General features: G+C 45.1%; 1 protein-coding gene across 3 annotated transcripts; it reads right to left on the bottom strand.

Annotated features, from left to right (window-relative positions):
• Positions 1 to 972: 972 nt before the first annotated feature.
• On the bottom strand, positions 973 to 21,164 carry aqp4 (aquaporin 4). Of its 3 annotated transcripts, XM_087986734.1 has the most exons (6): positions 20,659 to 21,162; positions 16,041 to 16,449; positions 8,580 to 8,744; positions 8,404 to 8,484; positions 5,651 to 5,977; positions 973 to 1,241 (listed from the first exon to the last, which is right to left on the bottom strand). In XM_087986734.1, exons 1-5 carry the CDS (start codon positions 20,754 to 20,756, stop codon positions 5,699 to 5,701), a joined length of 1,032 nt encoding a protein of 343 aa, XP_087842860.1. In that variant the 5' UTR covers positions 20,757 to 21,162; the 3' UTR covers positions 973 to 1,241; positions 5,651 to 5,698. The 3 variants fall into 3 exon arrangements, with proteins under 3 accessions (XP_087842860.1, XP_043543564.1, XP_087842861.1); XM_043687629.2 differs by having other exon boundaries at positions 973 to 5,977; positions 20,659 to 21,161; XM_087986735.1 differs by lacking the exon at positions 8,404 to 8,484 and having other exon boundaries at positions 973 to 5,977; positions 20,659 to 21,164.
• Positions 21,165 to 21,376: the final 212 nt, after the last annotated feature.

The raw sequence follows: 21,376 nt of genomic DNA, 5'->3' as shown, positions 1-21,376 counted from the left end.
CAAGCCCACCCAACTTTGAGTTTCCACAAATGGGTTTACTGTGAGGGAAAAGCTCTGTGTGTTACTCTGCAAGGCATATGAAGAGTCAACGATGTGTGCGAGGTTTTTTTTAGAGTGCTACTATCTGGTATCTTGGTTTCCTGAGTTAGGAGTTGAGATGAGGGTGAAGACGTGTTCATTAATATATTAACTCGTTCAAAATGACGTTGTGAGCGTTTCTTCTGCTGGTTTTTTTAGCCATCGTTCATGGGATGAGGGCATCACTGGTTGGGCCAATATTTATTCGCCAAAGGGCAGCTATGAGACACACAGGGGCCAGACCTCTTTGCTTAAAGGACTCTAGTGAAGCAGATGTTTTTTTTAATATAACAATGGCTTTATGGTCAGCGCTAGGCTAACATTTAATGAATTTAAATTGCATCATCTACTATGGTCGGATTTGAACCCATATCCCCAGAACATTGACCTGGGTACTTGGATTTCTAGTCCCATGACATCATTCCTGCACCACTGCCTCCCCCATGCATCACTTAACAACACTTGCATGAATACTGCCTCTGAAATAAAAACAGAAATTGCTGAGAAAACTCGGCAGGTTCGGCAGCACCTGTGGAGAGGGAAACAGAGTTAACATTTTGAGTCCGATATGATTGTTTTTCAGTTCTGAGAAAAATCCACTGAGTTTTTTTAGTGCTTTCTGTTTTTATTTCTGATATTTAACAGTACTTTGCTTTTACCCTGCCCTGGGCTGTCTTCTTGCGAATTATCAATGTTGTTTTAACCACTAGATGAGAGTATAGCTGCAAATTCATAATCTCACAAGCATTGAATGGGATTATGGGAATGGGATTAGGGGTCATTGAATGGGAACAGCTAAGTCATCTGAACCTACCTTTATAAAAGTAATTTCATCCTGCCATTTCCATTCACCATTGCTACAAAGAAATTGAAATAACTCCACAGAGGATGGTATCTATTACCATGTCATCCTTTATTTACACATGACCAACCCTTGACTATGTACTGCCTCACACACAGTCAGGCACCAGAGTGTCAGTATCTCTGACACTTACCCTTTTTCTATGTCAGCCAAGACTCCCAGATTGAACCAGATTAACAGCCCCAATCAGGAAACTGATATTCTGAGGTCCAGTTGGCTGATCTCTCCACAATCCTACGAAGTGATCTAGAAACTCGTCATCTTCCCCCTTCCCCACCTCATTTCCAGAATATTCCAGGCTCTGTAAAGGAGAAAGTATTAATCTCAGGGGGGCTTGGTTCCACAGGCTTTCCATAGAATGCGTTGTGAGTTCATCTTGGGATCTCTGTGCTCTGCTCCTGGCCTTAGTTCAGCCTTGGTTTGAACATGAGTGAAAGAGCTGAATTCCAGAGATGACGTGAGATTGGCCAAGTGCAGCATTGAGAAACCCTGACAAAATATAGGAAGATGGTTGTGGTTGTTGGAGGTTAGTCATGTTAGCTCCGGGACTTCCCTGCAGAAGTTCCTCAGGGTAGTGTCCTGGATCCAACCATCCTCAGCTGCTTCATCAATGACATTCCCTCCATCATTTGATCAGATTTGGGGATATTCACCGATGATTGCCCAGTGTTCAGCACCATTCACAACTCCTCAGATACTAGAGCGGTCCATGTTCATATGCAACAAGATCTGGACAATATCCAGGCTTGGGCCAACAAATGGCAAGCAGCATTCGTGCCACACAAATGCCAGGCAATGACCATCTCCAGTAAGAGAGAATCTAACCATTGCCTCTTGAAGGTCAATGCCATTGTCATCATTGAATCCCCCACCATACACCTCCTGAGGGGGAAGAGGAGAGGGTAGGGAGGTGGGGCAGCAGTTATCATTGATCAGAAACTGATACGGCACTGTGCCTACAAAAGGAGCGCAACAGCTAGAAATTCTGCAGCGAGCAACTCACCTTCTGACTCCCCAAAGCCTGTCCACCATCTACAAGGCACAAGTCAGGAGGGTGATGGAGTACTCCACCTTTGCTTGGATGGGGCAGCTCCAACAACACTCAAGAAGCTCAACACCATGCAGGTCAAAGTAGCCCATTTTATTGGTTCTCTATCCACCACCTTCAATATTCGCTCCCTCTAATACTGATGCTCAGTAACAGCAGTGTGTACTATCTACAAGACACACTGCAAACGTTTGGGAAGGTTTCTCAGACAGCACCTTTCAAACCCATGACCACTTCCATCTGGAAGGACAAGGGTAGCAGGTATTAGGGAACACCACCCCCTGCAAGTTCCCCTCCAAGCCACTCACCATCCTGACTTGGAAATATATCACTGTTCCTTCAGTGTCACCTGGGTCAGAATCCTGGAATTCCCTCCCTAAGGGCATTGTGGGTCTACTTACAGCAGATGGACTGCAGCGTTTAACGAAGGCAGTTTGCCCCCACCTTCTCAAAGGGCAACTAGGAATGGGCAATAAATGCTGGGCCAAAGCAATAGACAGTGCACCCTGCTTCTCTGAATAATTTTTTTTTAAAAAGCTGACACTTTACCCAATAATTTATCAAGGAAGTGGGAATATAGCATTGAGTTGGATGATCAGACATGATTCAACTGAATGGTGGAGCAGGCTCGAAGGGCTGAATGGCCTCCTCCTAGTTTCAATGTTGATGATGGTGTAGGGAAGCATGCATCACAAGACTTTCTGTATTTTTGGCCCTTGTAAGAAGATTTAATTAGCCTACCTGAAGTAAAGTCCTACAAACATTTCAAAACAGCAACACGTTAGGTTAAAGTGCAAAGAGTTTAAGAAAATAAAACTCAGGCAGCTACATCTCCAATGATTCAGCAATGAAATCCAGAGGTCATAGTTCATTCAAACTATGCCTGTTTTTTTTTCAAATCTACAGAGTGAGACCATTTTAAACTTGGCTACCAACCTATTCAAATGGCAGAAAGGCTGAACATATCTATTAGATACAAAGAACAGTATAGGTCTCCTTTTAATGAAACATGAATTGAGATAAACTAGAAAAAAATGACTAGTAATAAAGCCTCAGTTGGTATAACAACAACAGGAGGCATCTATATAACAGCTTAAAAAAGGATGAGCCTTCAAAGGTGCTGCACAGCTATGTTGTCAGTGAATCTCTGGAGGAGATATTATGGCAGGTGACCAAAAGCTTTGTCAAGGAGGTAAAGGAAGAAAACAGTTGGTTTTATATAGCGCCTTTAGGACTTCAGTGGATCCTAAAGTGATTTATACAGTCACTGAAGTAATTTAATATAGTCATTGAAGTGTGATTAGTGCTGTAATATGAGGAACACAGTATCCAATTTTTGCTCAGCCAGCTCCCACAAAGAGGAATGTTCTAATGACCAGGTAGTCTGTTAATGTGATGGCCAGGAAACCCAAATCAACTGCCCTGCATGGGATATTTAACACGTTCAAAATCACACAACACCAGGTTCTAGTCCAACAGGCTTATTTGGAAGTACAAGCTTTTGGAGCGCTGCTCCGTCTTTAGGAAGGTATGGATTGCTGAGATAACCAATTCACAATTAGTGCTGTGGCTACCTGACGAAGGGGCAACGCTCTGAAAGCTTTAAACTTGGAGGACTATAACCTGATTTTGTGTGATTTTTATCTTGGCCACCCCAGTCCAACACTGGCACTTCCAAATTATAACACACATGTGACAGGCTCAGTCTAAGGTCTTCTCCCCCAGGGTTCCCTCATAAAACTACATAGCAGCATCAGCTTTTGTTTCTTTATATCCTGGATCCCCTGGAGCAGGACTGAAACCCCTGATCTTGCAATTCATTCAAGTTGATAGTGCTACCAACTGAGGCGTAGCTGAAACCAATGACTATCGGTTAAATCGATACTGAAGAGAGAAACAACTTGTCGAAACTGTGCAGCATGCATCAGGGACTCGCGTAAGAATGTTGATGCAATATTGCATGGCCTGCTGATTGTCTGTGGTGTCATGGAGAACGCCCCAGAGAATTATTATCCCCTTTGCTTTCCTCTGATTGATAAAAAGAAGAATTTGCTTGGACATGTTCCTCTTGCCTGCAGGGTGCAGGTGAATATCTGTAAGTGCATCTGAGCCCCACTGTGAGCCACAATGCTAATTGTGAATTGGCTATTTCAGCAAGGCACAGTTAGTGGCATGGTCACATTCCCAGCAGCAGTGTCATCGGAAAACATTCAGCAGAAACATAACCACCCTTCACCATGGGCAGCATGGTTAGCACTGCTGCCTCACAACGCTAGAGACCTGGGTTCAGTTCATGCCTCAGGCGACTGACTGTGTGGAGTTTGCATGTTCTCCCCGTGTCTGCGTGAGTTTCCTCCGGGTGCTCCGGTTTCCTCCCACAGTCCAAAGATGTGCAGGTCAGGTGAATTGGCCATGCTAAATTGCCCATAGTGTTAGGTAAGGGGTAAATGTAGGGGCATGGGTGGGTTGCGCTGTGGCGGGTCGGTGTGGACTTGTTGGGCCGAAGGGCCTGTTTCCACACTGTAATGTAATCTAAAAAAAACCCCTTGCATCTTACGTTGTGAAAGACTTTCAACGGTAACTGGTTCAATCCAAAATGATTCATCACCATCCGTAAAGTTTCACTGGTAACGAGGCACTTGGAAAGGCATTGGGTCAAGGAACCTTTCCATCACTACATAATATCACTACATAAATCACATTCTTCAAAATAAACTTCCTTATAAATATCTGAGCGAATTGGATAAAAGGGAATCCACCAACCAACTGACTCAAATATCACTCCTGCCTCACAGCACCAGGCACCCAGGTTCCTGGTGAAGGGCTTATATGCCTTAAACATCAACTCTCCGGCTCCTCAGGTGCTGCCTGATCTGTTGTGCTTTTCCAGCACAACACTTTTCGACCCAAGTTCAATTCCAGCCTCAGGTGGCTGTCTGTGTAGAGTTTGCATGTTCTCCCCAGGTCTGTGTAGATTTCCTCCAGGTGCTCCAGTTTCCTCCCAGAGTCCAAAGACGAGCAGGTTAGGGTGGATTGGCCATGGGAAATTGCCCAGAGTGCAGACCAGATGGATTAGCCATGGGAAATGCAGGGTTAGAGATTGGGTGGGATGGTCTTCAGTGTGGACTCGATGGGCCAAATGGCCTGCTTCCACACTGTCAGGATTCAATGACTTCATCCTTTTGTGTCACCTTCCTGAAATATTCTAAAAATAATTGTATCATTTTTACGACAGATTTGATAGAGATTTTTTAAAACATGAGGGGACTGGATAGAGTTGATAGGGAGAAGCCATTCCAACTCGTAAAAGAAACAAGACTTAAAGTCAGCTGTAGATGAAGCAAGGGTGAATTCTTCCTCACCCAGCTAGCAGTTAGGGTGTGGAATGCACTACCTGGGAATATGGGGGAGGCAGGTTCACTTGAGGCATTGAAGAGGGGCATTGGACAGTTATTTGGATAGAAATGGTGAGCAGGGACATGGGGAAAAGGCAGGAACCTGGCACTAGGGGATTGAAGTGGTGCAGGCATGATCGGCTGAATGGTTCCTCCTGCACCATTCTGAGATTCTGTGAATGAATAATTTCTCTAACAGTTGGCAAAGAGGTACATGGTACCACTTATTTACAGCAGATCTGTTTCCTTTAGAGGAACGACACTCACACTCAACAGTTTGCAATCCTCGTCTCTGCTTTCCACGCCCTTTGCTAGTCATACAGATGACAGAAGTTCTTTTGTGACATCTTTTTCCATCTTATCCTCATTTTTATCCATGGCAATGATTTCAGAACCTCCAGGTTTGATCACCAAGTCCTCGTATTCAACAGCTTGGCTCCTGTTGTTCTCTGCCTCAATGCATTTGTCGCCGGGAGGTTGCATAGGCTTAAGAATGTCCTTAAGATAGTTCTTCAGTTCTTTGTCTGGGCAGAAGAGATATTCATACAAGGCAGCAGCAATGATTCCACCCATCATTGGGCCCACCCAGTAAACCTGTAGGAATAACACAATGAGAAAGGTATAGACATTGAACCTCAAACATAGGGGTGGGTCATTGGGCTTGGGTTGGATTATAAGACTGAAGAGTGATCAGAATTGAAACATATGGAAGAGACTCAGTGGTTAGCACTGCTGCCTCACGGCGCCAGGGATCCAGGTTCAATTCCACCCTCGGGCGACTGACTGTGCGGAGTTTGCACATTCTCCCTGTGTCTGTGTGGGTTTCTTCCGGGTGCTCCGGTTTCCTCCCACAGTCCAAAGATGTGCAGGTTGGGGCGGATTGGCCATGGGAAGTTGCCCCATAGTGAGCAGGCATGTGCAGGCTAGGTGGGTTAGCCATGGGAAATGTGGGGTTATTGGGTGGGTCTGGGTGGGATGCTCCTCTTCGGAGGGTCAGTGCAGACTCGATGGGCTGAATCACCTCTTTCTGTACTGTAGGGATTCTATGAAGGCTTAAGAGAGTAAACAAATACTACAAGAAAGGAGACCCCCAGGCTGGAGAATCTTGAAGATGGGCTCAGTCTCAGAAGAAGATCCTGAGTTCCGGATCCTGAGGTCATGATGCAGTTGTATAAGACTCTGGTGCGGCCGCATCTGGAATATTGTGTGCAGTTTTGGTCGCCATACTATAGGAAGGATGTGGAGGCACTGGAACGGGTGCAGAGGAGGTTTACCAGGATGTTGCCTGGTATGGAAGGAAGATCGTATGAGGAAAGACTGAGACACTTGGGGCTGTTTTCATTAGAGAAAAGAAGGTTTAGGGGTGACTTGATTGAGGTGTACAAGATGATTAGGGGGTTAGATAGGGTTGACAGTGTGAACCTTTTCCCGCGTATGGAGTCGGGTATTACAAGGGGGCATAGCTTTAAATTAAGGGGGGGTAGATATAGGACTGAAGTTAAGGGTAGGTTCTTCACTCAGCGAGTCATAAGTTCATGGAATGCCCTGCCAGTAGCAGTGGTGGACTCTCCCTCTTATGGGCATTTAAGCGGGCATTGGATAGGTATATGGAGGATAGTGGGTTAGTATAGGTTAGGTGGGCTTGGATCGGCGCAACATCGAGGGCCAAAGGGCCTGTACTGCGCTGTATTCTTCTATGTTCTAAGAGTCCAGCCTTTTAGCACTGAGATGAGGAGAAACCTTTTCACTCAGAAGGTGTTGAGTTTTTGAAATTCTCTGTCCCAGAGGGCTGTGGATGCTCGATTCTGGAATCACTAGATGTTCGTGTGTAAAAGTAAAATCACCACAGCCCTGCTCTCTCATTAGACAGAGGCAACTGGCAGTATTTTATCCTGAGACTCACCATGCCTCAGGGCAAGGAGAGACGTTGGGACCTACACAGCATATTCAGCCAGTGCAGGAATTGAATCGATGTTGTTAGCATCTCTTGTGTATTGGAGAATCCAGCCAGCTGAGCTAACTGCAGATTTTAAGGGAATTAAGGCATAAGGTGGAAATGGAGAAGGTCAGGTTGAGGACAATGTTTAGCCATGCTTATTGAATGGTGGAGTTGGAAAGATTAAACTGCCTGCTCTAACTCATTGCTGTCTTAAGTCTATAGATGTGAAGCTGGGCGAGCACAGCAGGTCAGACAGCATCTGAGGAGCAAGAAGGTCAACGTTTCGGGCCGAAACCCTTCATCAGGACTGCTCCCCATCTGCTGTGCTCTTCCAGCTTCATCCATTGACTCTGACCTCCAACATCTGCAGTCCTTACTGTCTTGTATTGTTTTAAGCTCTAACAGGTTTAAGCCACAATGCCTACTGGAAGCCTTTGGCAGCTGGTAGTGTCTAATGTGGGAGGGAAGTGGATGTCATTCTGTTCATTGCTCGCTATGACACTAGATGGACAAAAAAAAACAAGGAGGAATTTATTTACAAAGTGGCTTGTTGCGATCTGAAGTGCATTGTCTGAAACGACGGTGGAAGTACATTTAGGAACCATTATGGAGAAGATAGAAATTGAATGGGAAAATATGTAACGCTAGGGAGTGGTCAGAACATAGTTTACAGCCCCTTTGACCCACGACCACTTCCATCTCGAAGCACAAGGGCAGCAGGTAGACGGGAACATCGCCACATGCAAGTTCCCCTCCAAGCCACTCACCATCCTGGCTTGGAAATTTAACTCCATTCCTTCAGAGTCACTGGGTCAAAATCCTGGAAATCCCTCCCTCAGGGCATTGTGGACTGCAGTGGTTCTAGAAGTTGTCTCACCACCGCCTTCTCAAAGGGCAATAGAGATGCCTGACCCAGCCCACCATATCCCATGAGTGAATAACTTTTTAAAAATCTTGGTATCAATACATCACTGAAGGAGGCCATTCAGCCCATTGAGTCTGGGCAATGTGCCAATTTGACCACATAACCTGCAATTGGAAAAATTTGTAATTGCATTAATGACGAGTGACTGATAATTACCCAATGGTTTTCCCATTTCCCTGTAATAACTGCAGGTCCAAATGATCGAGCAGGGTTCATACTCGCTCCCGTGTAGTTAACCTGGAGCACAGGAAGACAAGTCAGCAGGAACTCTGAGGTATATAAGCAGCTTGCAATCAATCCCAATCGATTAAAAGGTGGTTCAATACACTTACTGCAAACAGGTGCCCAATGACCACGGACAGACCAATGGCTAAAGCTGTTGAGCCTTTGAGGTCATTGCGCTTAGAGTCACATGTAGCAAAGATGGTAAACACCAGCTGGAATGTAATAAACAGCTCGACCAATAGACCATGTCCTGCCGAAAGCTTCCTGTTTATCTGCAACATCAAGATGAAGTTTTGTCAGCTGCTCCGGGGTTTAGAATGTTTTGGTTTTAAGGCTTGGTTTGCTTAATCTAACCATTTTCAGAGACTTTTTAACAAACGCCTGAACACTGTTGACTTAACAGGGCCAAGAGGTCACTTTGTGACATTATCTTTGAAGGAAGCTATCTTGTGCTGGCATGCTAATTATCTCAAACACGAACAAACTAAACTCTCAGTCAGAGCCAGCAACAGATGCTGACTTCAAAGGTACCTCAAGGGGCTTTACTCAAAGGATAAGTAATTAATTGTCAGTAATGAACAAAGATTATATTGTTATTCATTTTCAGTAATTACACTAACTCTGCATTTTCAATATTGGAAGGTAGAAAACAGGAGCAGGAGTAGGCCATTCAGCCCTTCGAGCCTGCAACACCATTCAAGGTGATCGCAGCTCATCATCCAACTCAGTCCCTTGTTCCCACTTTCCCCACATTCCCTTTCGTCATTTTAGCTCAAAGAATGATATCCAACTCCTTTTCAGATGTAGAGTTCAATGTGGATGGAACAGGTATCCTCTTGCTTGTTTGAGACATAACACACTCAGTGATGTTTTTACATGTTTGTTCAATGTGGGCATTATTGGCCAGGCCAGCATTTAGTGCCCATCCCTAATTGCCCAGAGGACAATGAAGAGGCACCCTACTGCTGTGGGCTTTTACAGTTTTTGTTGAATATGTAAATTCTGATTAATAATTCAATAAGTGCAGTGTTCTGTATGATTGTATTTAGTGACGTTTGACATTATTCACAAACTCACTGCCCTAGCCTTGCTTGGTGGTTTATTTCTGCTGAACTTGAAGCAACTAGAGAAAACATTGCTTAAGGGATTAATTCAAAACTTTCAATGAGGAAAGCTCAACCAAAATGAACTAATTTAAATCATCTATGCTCCACTTAAACTTCACGATCATTGGAGTCATAGAGTGATAGAGTCGTAGAGATGTACAACATGGAAACAGACCCTTCGGTCCAACCCGTCCATGCCAACCAGATATCCCAACCCAATCTAGTCCCACCTGCCAGCACCTGGCCCATATCCCTCCAAACCCTTCCTATTCGTGTACCCATCCAAATGCCTTTATGACAAATTGCTTGTTCTGTTTTACAGGAATTTGACAAGGATTAGTAATCCAGAGAGCCAGGCTAGTGCTCTGGGGAAATGGGTTCAAATCCTGTCACAGCAGCAACTGGTGGAAATTAAATTCAATTCATAAATCCGGAATTGAAAGCTAGTCTCTATGAGCATGAAACGACCATCGATTGTTGGGAAAACTCATCGGGTTCACTGAAGTCTTTTAGGGGAAGGAAATCTTCCAACTGGACCTGGCCTACATGTGATTCCAGAACCTGAGCAATGTGTTTTAACATTGAGAACAGGCTATTCGGCCTTCAAGTCTGCTTCACCTTTAAACATGATTATGGTTAATCGTCTATCTCAATATCCTAATCCTGTTCCTCTCCAAATCCATTGACGACTTTAAAATCTAAATATTTATCAATCACACTTACTTGTGGCCTCTATCCCTGATGAAGGGCTTTTGCTGAAACGTTGATTCTCCTGCTCCTCGGATGCTGCCTGACCTGCTGTGCTTTTCCAGCACCACTCTAATCTAGAATCTGCTTTCCAGCATCTGCAGTCCTCGTTTTTACCTTACTCTTACTGTTCCTAATGATCAAGCAAGATCCTGAAATCAAGGACAATTTGAAATGGGTAGAAAGAGTCAAATCCCAGGGGAAAAAAAGTTACATTCACACATAATGAACCTCTCATCCAACAATGGACCAGATCTTTTATTTCGACCATCACGACACATCAGGCTTAGAAATCTTTTCTGCTCTTATTGCCTACTATCAGTGTGTTGGAAGGATTGTCCCTTTGCTTATCAGTTGATTTGGCATGTCAGAAACATCCTATCAACTCCTGAAGTGGTCTTGAACCTGAAGATATTAGCTCAGGAGCAGGCTCATCAACCAGTGTGCCAAGAGACTCCTCTCTGTACAAATACAACCCATTGTAGAAATACCACCAAGGTCACATCTGTCCTGTCAGGAGAGAAATCTGCGCCCTTACCCAGTCTGGCCAATGTATGACTCCAGACCCACCATGATGTGGTTGACTCTTAACAGCCCTCAGAAATGGCTGAGCAAGAACTCAGTTGTTCAACTGCTGGAAATTCTCAAAAAGGCATCAAAAGGAGACTGACCACCCGTCATTGACTAAGGTTCCTGAGAGAATGGAGAACAGCCATGTTGAACCTGCACACACCTCATTGCATCAGGGAAAGGGGGTGGAGCAGGTAGGGTAGGGAGGGGAGGGCAGTGGAGTGGAGAGGTGGTGATTGCACAATTGGGATGGCTGTCTCACTGACTAATCAAGCCACAGCCTGACATTGTAAGATATGATTCTGTGAGTATGACTATGTCCCAGACACCACCATCCCCATCACCATCCCTGGATATGCCCCATCCCACCAGCAGGACAGACCCAGTACTGGTGGTGGCACAGTGGTATGCAGTTTGCAGAGAGTTGCCCTGGGAGTGCTCAGTATTGACTCTGGACCTCATGGCAACAGCTGAAAGACAGGCATGGAAACCTCCACCTGGTTACCCCATACCCTCCTCCATCAGCTGATGAATTGGTAATCCTCTATGTTGAACAAATCTTTATGCAAAAGCACAAAATGTACTCTGGGTGGGAGGATTTCAATGCCCCACCACTAAAATTGGCACAGCAGTAGCACTGCTGATCGAGCTGGTCGGGTCCTAAAGGATATAGCTGCTAGACTGGGTCTGCAGCGGGTGGTGAGGGAACCAACAAGAGGGAAAAATATATTTACGCTCAAAGCTCAGGACATCAGTGCAAAGATAAGGCTGAAGCATTCACAGCAATCTTTAGCCAGAAGAGCTGAGTGGATGATCCAGCTCTGCCTCCTCCAGTGCTCCCCAGAATCACAGATATCAGTCATTAGCCAACTCGATTCACTCCACACAGTAATGATTGGAGGCACTGAATACTGCAAAGGCTATGGGCCCTGACAACATTCCAGCAATAGAACTGAAGACACGTGTTCCAGAACTTGCCGCTCCCCTAGCCAACCTCTTCCAGTACAGTTACAACACTGGCATCCATCTGACAATACGGAAAATTATCCAGCTCAGTACACAAAAAGCAGAACAAATCCAACCCAGCCAATTCCTGCCCCATCAATCTCCTCTCCATCATCAGTAAAGTGATGGAAGATGTCACCAACAGTGCTAGATTAGAGTGGTGCTGGAAAATCACAGGAGCTCAGGCAGCATCTGAGAAGCAAGAAAATCGATGTTTCAGGCAAAAGCCCTTCGTCAGGAATAGAATCTGATTTCCAGCATCTGCAGTCCTCACTTTCGGTGAGTTGATCCTCATCAACAGGGCTATCAAGCAGCACCTGCTCAGCAATAACCTGCTCAGTGATGCCCAGTTTGGGTTCCACCAGGGCCACCCAGCTCCTGACCTCATTGCAGCCTTGGGTCAAACAAGGACAAAGAAGCTGAATTCCAGAGGGGAGGGGAGAGGGACAGCCCTTGACATCAAGGCTGCAATTGACCGAGTGTGGCATCAAGGAGCCCGAGCAAAACTGGAATCAATGAGTATCAATGGAAAACTATCTGCTGGTTGGAGTCATACCTGGCGCACAGGAAGATGGTTGTGGTTGTTGGAGGTCAAACGTAGTAAGATCTGGACAATAATTCAGGCTTGGGCTGCTAAGTGGCAAGAAACATTTATGCCACACATTCAGTGCTGTCAACAACCAGCTTGAACAAGAGAGAATCTAACCATTGCCTCTCGATATTCAATGGCATTACCATCACTGAATCCCTTACTATCAACATCATGGGTTATTATTGACCAGAAACTGAACTGAACTCACCATATAAATAGGTAAAAACAATGACTGCAGATGCTGGAAACCAGAGTTTAGATTAGAGTGGTGCTGGAAAAGCACAGCAGTTCAGGCAGCATCTGAGGAGCAGTAGTAGTAGTAGTATAAATACTTCACCATATAAATACAATGGCTACAAGAGCAGGTCAGAGGCTATGAATACTGCAGCGAGTAACTCATCTGATTCCCCAAAGCCTGTCCACCATCTACAAGGTACAAGTCAGGAGTGTGATGGAATACTCCCCACTTGCCTGGATGGGGGCAGCTCCAACAACTCTCAAGAAACTCGACACCATCCAGGACAAAGTAGCCGCTTCATTGGCCCCACATTCACAAACATCCACTCCCTCCACCACCGACACTCAGTAGTAGCAGTGTGTACTACCTACAAGATGCACTGCAGAAATTCACCTGCATCCTCAGGCAGCACCTTCCAAACCCATGACCACTTCCATCCAGAAGGACAAGGGCAGCAGATATATGGGAACACTACCCCCTGCAAACTCCCTCTGCCACTCACCATTCCTTCACTGTCATTGGGTCAAAATCCAGGAATTCCCTCCCTAAGGGTATTGTGGGTCTATCTACAGCACATGGACTGCAGCGGTTCAAGAAGGCAGCTTACCCCCACCTTCTCAAGGTTCTAAAAAGAGACAGTGTAAGAGAGCAGACGATGACACATCCCTCCCAGATTGTAACAACACCTTCTATGCTTGCTTTGAGCAGAATTTCAGTGGAGAGGTAACACCTATCCCTGGGTCGGGGAGTCCAGCACTAGAGAGCTTAGGTTTAAGGTGAGAGGGGAAAGATATAAAAGAGACCTAATGGCCAACTTTTTCACACAGAGGGTGGTACGTGTATGGAATGAGCTGCCAGAGGAAGTGGTGGAGGCTGGTACAATTACAACATTTAAGAGGCATTTGGACGGGTATACGAATAGGAAGGGTTTGGAGGAATATGGGCCGGGTGCTGGCAGGTGGGACTAGATTGGGTTGGGATATCTGGTCGGCATGGACGGGGTTGGACCGAAGGGTCTGTTTCCATGCTGTACATCTCTATGACTCTAAGTCCTGACAAACCTATCCCGACAGTCACTGCATCAGAGGTCAGATCAGTTTTTCTTCGTGTGAATCCAAGGAAAGTGATGAGACCAGGCGGAGTACCAGACCTTACACCAGATCAACTGGCAGAGGTCTTCTTGGACATCTCCAACCTCTCCCTGCAGCAGGCCACTGTCCCTGCCTGTTTCAAGGGGCCAATATCATCCCTGTGCCTAAGAAGGCTCATGCAGCATGTCTCAATGACTACCGCCCAGTGGCTCTAACTTCGGTGGTCATGAAGTGCTTTGAAAGGCTGGTCATGGCATTAATCAACTCCAGCCTCCCCACTACTCTTGACCCACTCCAATTTGCCTATCGGACCAACAGCTCCACATCAGATGACATACCCCTTGCCCTTCACTCCTCCCTAGAACGCCTTGACACCAAGAACAGCTACGTAAGAATCCTACTCGTTGACTACAGTTCAGCTTTCAACGCTATTATCCCCTCGAGACTGATTACTAAACTTAGTGATCTCTGTCTCAGCCCCACTCTCTGTAACTGGATCCTCAGTTTCCTGACCCACAGGCCGCAATCAGTGAAGACTGGGGACAATATTTCATCCTCACTAACACTCAACACTCGATCCCCAGGGTGTGTACTCAGCCCCCTGCTGTACTCACTGTATATCCATGACTGCATTGCCAAACACCAGACTAATGCCATTTACAAGTTCGCTGATGACACCACCATAGTCGGTCGAATCTCAGTTGGTGATAAAACAGACAACTGACAGGAGGTGGAAGACCTGGAAAAATGGTGCACTGAGAACAACGTAGCTCTCAATGCCGGCAAAACCCAGGAACGCATTATTGACTTTCTGCGGTATGTTACTCATGCCCCCTACACATCAACAGCTCAGAGGTGGAATGAGTGGAGAGTGTCAAGCTCCTGGGAGTGGTCATCCACAACAAGCTTTCTTGGACTCTTCATGTGGACGCACTGTTTACAAAGACCCAACAATGTCTCTTCTTCCTGAGGCAGCTGAGGAAATTTGGAATGATGGTGAATACCCTCGCCAACTTTTATAGGTGCACCATCGAGAGCATTCTGTCTGGATGTATCACTACCTGGTATGGCAACAGTGCCATTCAAGATCGGAGACGGTTACAGAGAGTGGTGAACTTGGCCCAGACAATCACAAAGACCAACCTCCCATCTAGAGAATCCATCTACCAGGCCCGCTGTCAAGGAAAGGCCGCCAGCATTCTCAAAGATCCATCCCACCCTGGCAATGTTTTTCTACAACCTCTACCATCGGGGAGAAGGTACAGAAGCCTGAACACGCGCACCAGCCGGTTTCGTAACAGTTTCTACCCGACTGTTGTTAGAATACTGAATGGACTCACAAACTCTGAACATTCGCCTGTACCTGTGTTTTTGTTTTTGCTGCTGTTTACCTATTATTTACTGATCTATGCTATTTAACTCTGTGATCTGCCTGTATTGCTCACATGACAAAACTTTTCACTGTGCCTCGGTACACGTGACAATTAATTCAATTCAATTTAAGGGGGTAACTAGGGACGGGCAATACATGGTTGCTCAGTTAGCAATGCCCACATTTATGCATCAATATATGAAAAAACAAAGAGCAATTTCAAAGGTTATCTTTCTGGTTTGGAAAATGAAAGTATGAATTAATTGCTGTCATAACCTTAGCAAATCCCAAAGCATCTTGGAGGCAAATATACTCTTGATCAATCAGTGAATCGAGGATTACAGGGAAAAGGCAGGAAAGTGGGTGTGAGGAATGTTGGATCAGCCAGACTCCATTGAAGAGTTGAACAGGCTTGAGGGGCTGAATGGCCTACCCCTGTTCCTATTTCTTATGGTCACCCTTCTGAAGTACCGTCACTGCACTCATTGGATCTAGGAATACCAGAATGTAGGAATTCCACAGTGAGATCCCACAAACAGCATTATGACGCTGAGATGATAGTTTGTTTTACTCATTTTGGTCGGTGGGTGATCCTGGGCCAAGATCCTTGGAGACACTGCTCTACTCTATGAAACAGAGGCTATTGTTCAATTGAAAGCATGGAGGGTGCAGAGTCAACAATGTGGAATGCTCTCAGTACTATCCTGCCTGGGGCAAATTGCTTGGGGCTGGGGTGTTCCCAACCGAGTCACAGCTGAGTCTGTTACCACCACGGTTGGCAATGGTTGTGTCCTGATCAACCCCCATTGCTGCCCATTCAGCTGGTTGCCCTCTGAATTTGATGTACCTTGGTTACTCCCAGTTCACCCGCAACATGGGATGGCGTGATCAGGTAGAGGATCCCAGCACCAGATATGGCACCCAGGCACTGCCCGATGATGTAGAAGATTCCCTTGGCCAGGCTTAGCTTCCTTGTGCACACCATGGCAGCAGTTACCACTGGGTTCACGTGACCCCCACTGATGTGACCAAAGCACTGCACCATGGTCGCGATGCTAAGTCCGAAACATAGAGCGATGAGGACAATGTCCAAAGGTGCATTTTCATCTCCCCAAGAGATTGTAGAGCCCAGGCCGAGAAGGACAAAGATGAGTGTCGCCAGAAATTCCCCAGAAACCGCTCTCCAGAACTGTTGTGTCCATATTCCTTTGAAAGCCGCCATAGCTGCCTGACACCTACACAGTGCTGAGGACTTACTGGAAGGAGCAAAGGATAAGGAAAAGTTAGTACTTTGAGAACATCAGACCATATGACCTGGAAGCAGAAGTAGGCCATTCAGCCCACAGTGTCTACTAACCCATTCAATGAGATTATGGCTGATTTGATCACCCTCATACCCACCTTCCAGCCTTTTCCCTATTACCCTCCATCCCCTTCCTGATTAAAAATCTGTTTAGCTTAGCCTTGAATGTACTTAATGACCGAGTCTCGAAAGCTATCCATGGTGAAATCTGATTTCCATAAAATCTCGAATAAAAATCTGGTCTAATGATGAGCATGTGATGATTGTCAATTGTCATAAAAACCCATCTGGCTCACTAACGTCCTTTAGGAAAGGAAATCCACCGTACTTACCTGGTCTGGTCTCTTAGCAAGAACCCCAAACCCAGTGACCAGGAGAATTCATTTTTAACGCAGCAAGTTATGATCTGCAATGCATTGTTTGACCAGGAGGTGGAGGCAGATCCAATTTCCAAAAGTTAAGTTTCAGATTTAGGTTTAGACTTTATTCACACTGACGTACAGGAAGGCGGTGAAAAGTTTTCAATATCGCCACACATGGCGCAATCTTAGGTACAAGTGCCTAGGTACAAAACCTTCAGAGCAAGGTGGAAAGAAATAAGGAGTCAAGTTAAAAGTTAAAGATTATAGTCACTCACTGAAAAAGGGGAAACTTTCAGGACAATGGAAGAAATATTGGAGGAGTGGGACCAATTCGATAGCTCCTTCAAACAGCCAACACGGACAAGAAGGGCTGAAGGGCCTCCTGCTGTGCTATAATGTTCTGTGATTCCCTAAAGATGCTAGTGAATTTCACAGACATCGATTGTAAACTTGTTCCTGTCCAGTGGTGAATATCACTCCTTGCCAAACGTAGGTCCCATGAACAGTGCTCAATATTGAAGTAAGGCCACAGCCCATAACTGAGTTCCAGCCTACACTGCCTCCTAACAGTAATCAAAACCTGCATTCCCATAGCACCTTTCAATGTACTAAAGCCGGATCATCACAGGAGTGTCATCAGCAAAAATGTGACACCCAGCCTCAAGGGGTCAGGTGTCAAAACGTTTGGGAAAAGAGGGAGGTTCTAAGGAGCATTTTAAAGGAGGCAAGCAAGACTACCAGTAATCAGTTATTGATGCCTAGAAAGGTTTGGCATGCTTTTAATACCATCAGACAGAGGTAGAAACAATGAAGTTTTATGTTGTACCTTTTGTGAATAATACTTTTCACAAGAGTTAAACCTTTTGAAGAGAGAATGAGACAAAAATTAGAAAGGGGAACATTTGCTGGACTGCTTGAAATAGCAGGAGCTTTAGAAGTGATTGGATCGCATCAGAAAGAAAAGGGCTGAAGGGCCTTTGGATGTGCTGCATAATTCTACAAACCATTTGTATTGCTGATTGCTCTGATGTGCTTGTTATTTTTAACTGACGGAATAAGATTCTTATTACTAAAATGGAGTTAATATTTCTTAACTGGGTCCTTCTATTGTTTGACCATCGAGTAGAGTAGTTGTTGAGGGTGAGGGAGTTCAAAACTAGAGGACTTTGTTTAAGGTGAGAGGGAAAAGATATAAAAGGGACCTGAGAGGCAACTTTTTCACGCAGAGGGTGGTACGTGTATGGAATGAGCTGCCAGAGGATGTGGTGGAGGCTGGTACAATTGCAACATTTAAGAGGCATCTGGATGGGTATATGAATAGGAAGGGTTTGGAGGGATATGGGTCGGGTGCTAGCAAATGGGACTAGATTAGTTTAGGATATCTGGTCGGCATGGACAAGTTGGTTTGATGACTCAATGACTATATTGTTAAATCTTCTCATGCCATCGTTCCCACCCCCCCCCCCCATCCCCAATCTCATAACCTTGTTCTCAACTGTGGCCTTGTTGAATGGTTCCTGGGATGGGACACTTCTGTGATGAGGACAGATCGAAAACGTTGGGACTCTTCTTCTTGAGAGGAGAAGAACAAGAGGAGATGTGATAGAGGTTTTCAGAGTTTTTCAGTTAAAAAAAAACAAGCCCATCAGAGCAATCAGCAATACAAATGGGTTTGTTGAATTATGCAGTTTGGCCCATCGTTCTGGTGTTATTCAATCATTCCGGAAGCTCCGTGATATTCCATGCAGTCCAGCAATGTTCCCCTTCCTCAGTCCCTTCTCCAAAGGTTCAACACTTGTGAAAAAGTTAATCACAAAAGACAAAACGTTAAAGCGTTTTGCAAAAGGAGCAAAATACGAGGTGAGGAATAAATGTGAATACTTAGGCTCTGGAATACACTACCGGGAAATGTGGTGGAGGCAGCTTTAGCTGAGGCTTTCAGGAGGGGCATTGGATGGTTATTTAAACAGAAACAGCATGCAACATTGCAGGGAAGAGGCAGGGGTTTGGCACTAAGTCAAAATGGTCAGAGAGCCCGTGCAGGCACGATGGACTGAATGGCCTCCTCCTGCAGTATAGCCAATCTATGACTCTGTGATCTCCAGTCCTGGTCTGGTTTGTAAGACCAGTCTTATTGCTCCATTATTGACAGTTGTGTCTTCAGTTGCCTGTAAACTAAGCTCTGGAATTTGCTCTCTCTCTCTCCCACTTTCCAACTTTAGCTCCATACCTTAAAACCTGTCTCTTTGATTAAGCTTTTGGTCACCTGCCTTACTGTCTCCTTAAATGGGGTAGTGCAAAATTTTAATCAACTTCCTGTGAGAGCCCTAGGATGTTTTATGATATTAAAAACAAGTAAGATCACCGCAGTCCCACTCCCTCATCACAGAGAGATGGCTAGTGTTGTTTAACCAGATGGTCATGTCATCTCAGGTAAGGGGAGACCATAAAGATGGAGAGCCCTTTTTAGTAACCTCAGCCGGTATGGGAATTGAACCCATGCTAGTGGCATTACAAACCAGCCATTCAACTAACTGAACTAACCAACCCCAAATGTTCACACTGCTATAAAAATGCAGATTATTATTGAAAGGAAGTTGGAACAGTTAGGTCTGTTTCTGTGCCAGATGACTATATTGATGAGTTTTAACCAATTGGCAACTGATTTCACTCAAAGACTTCCCAGACTTACATCAATGAACCAGCCATGGACAGACTGTCTTATGAGAAGAGGTTAAGTAGGTTGGGCTTGTACTCACCAGAGTTTAGAAGAATGAGAGACAACCTTATTGAAACATATGCTATTCTTAGGGGACATGACAGGGGAGATGTGGAAAGGTTGTTTCCCCTCATGGGAGAGTCTAGGACCAGAGAGAATAATCCCAGAATAAAGGGTCACAGATTTAAGACAGGAGGAACTTTTTCTCTAAGAGGAGAGTGAATCTGTGGAATCCTATGCCACAGACGTGAAAGAACAACACAGAGACCTGTGTCCAATCACCAAGTTCCCCTTTATTCACATGTGTAGAGTCCCAGACACTGACCTAGTTCCCTCAGAGCCAGCTCTCAGAGTGAACAAAACCTCTGACACTCCTGTTTCTATCTGTCAGTCAGGGTTTCCTGATTGGACCAGATTAACAGCCCCAGTCAGGGAACTCAGATTCTATGAGGTCCACCTGGCTGACCTCAATACAAGAGGGCTGTTGAGGCTGGGGCATTAAGTATGTTCAAGGCTGAGACAGACAGGTTTTTAATCAGTGAGGGGAGTCGAGGGTGATGGGGAAAAGGCAGGAAAGTGGAGTTGAGGATTATCAGATTAGCCATGACCCCATTGAATGAAAGAGCAGACTCAATGGGCTGAATGACCTACTTCTACTCCTCGCTCTTATGGTGTGGCAATGAAATCAGTAAACACACCGTTCTGGACATTAACAACACACGACATGCCTCACTGGTCTAACTTCAAACTAACAAATTTCCGAACAAATTTACATTGTAAAATGATTTTGGGATATAAGCTATTATCAATATTTGAGCATCCCACCCACAACCCATTCGCTAAACATGAACATTAATTCAACATGCCTGCTTTCAATTTAATATAACTTGCCATTATTCAATCACTGAATAATATCATGTTGCGTTGCCACTTCTGAAAGTTACTTCCAATTTTAAAACCCATTGAATTTACAGTGACTTATTTCAAAGTTATATTCCTTTCTTTCTCACAAAATCTATTTGCGAGACCTGACAGATCTCAAAGTTGATCTGTATTAGGTTTTCAAAGTTCTACTAAATACCTTGCAGTCGATAGGTACACAGATGTTACAGGAGGCAGAGATTGGACCGAGTGCTGGGACTGAGATTCCGGCTTGATTCCTGGGTGCGGGCGATGCATTGTATTCAGTAGTCCCAGCAGCTCTCTTTAATAGCAGCCTGACGGTGGGGTAGAGAGAGAAAGAGAGAGAGAGAGAGCCGTCCCACGTCTGGAACAGGGTAATACCAGAATAACTAGGGTAGTTCTTCCCCAGGTTCTGTCCAACACAGTCTGACCTAATGCTACTCTGCCTTAAATAACAAATGCTTAAATAACAGACCAGCAAATACCACACACACACACACACATATGTATTTATAGACACAACCTCATAATCACTTACACTCACATATACAAGCGCACACACACACTCACAGACTCACAAGCTCATACACACACGCTCACGTTCACACACAGACACATGAGTTCATACACATACATTCATGCACACAAACACACACATTCTCACACACACACATATTCACACATACACAGACTCACAACCACATACATACACACACGCGCATTCACACAGAGATACGCACTCAGACGCACATTCACATACACACACACACACAGATTCACGAGCTCATATAAACACATTCACATGCATACACACATACACACTCCGACACCCATTCTCTCACACACACACATTCACACATATAAACACACAGACTCACGAGCTTATATACACACGA

Source organism: Chiloscyllium plagiosum, unplaced genomic scaffold (genome assembly GCF_037043375.1).
Source record: "Chiloscyllium plagiosum isolate Xiang-an unplaced genomic scaffold, Cpla_swu_hap1 HiC_scaffold_4, whole genome shotgun sequence".
Taxonomy (NCBI): Eukaryota; Metazoa; Chordata; class Chondrichthyes; order Orectolobiformes; family Hemiscylliidae; genus Chiloscyllium; species Chiloscyllium plagiosum.
The sequence above is the reverse complement of the archived record's forward strand: the minus strand, read 5'-3'. Positions and strand labels throughout refer to the sequence as shown.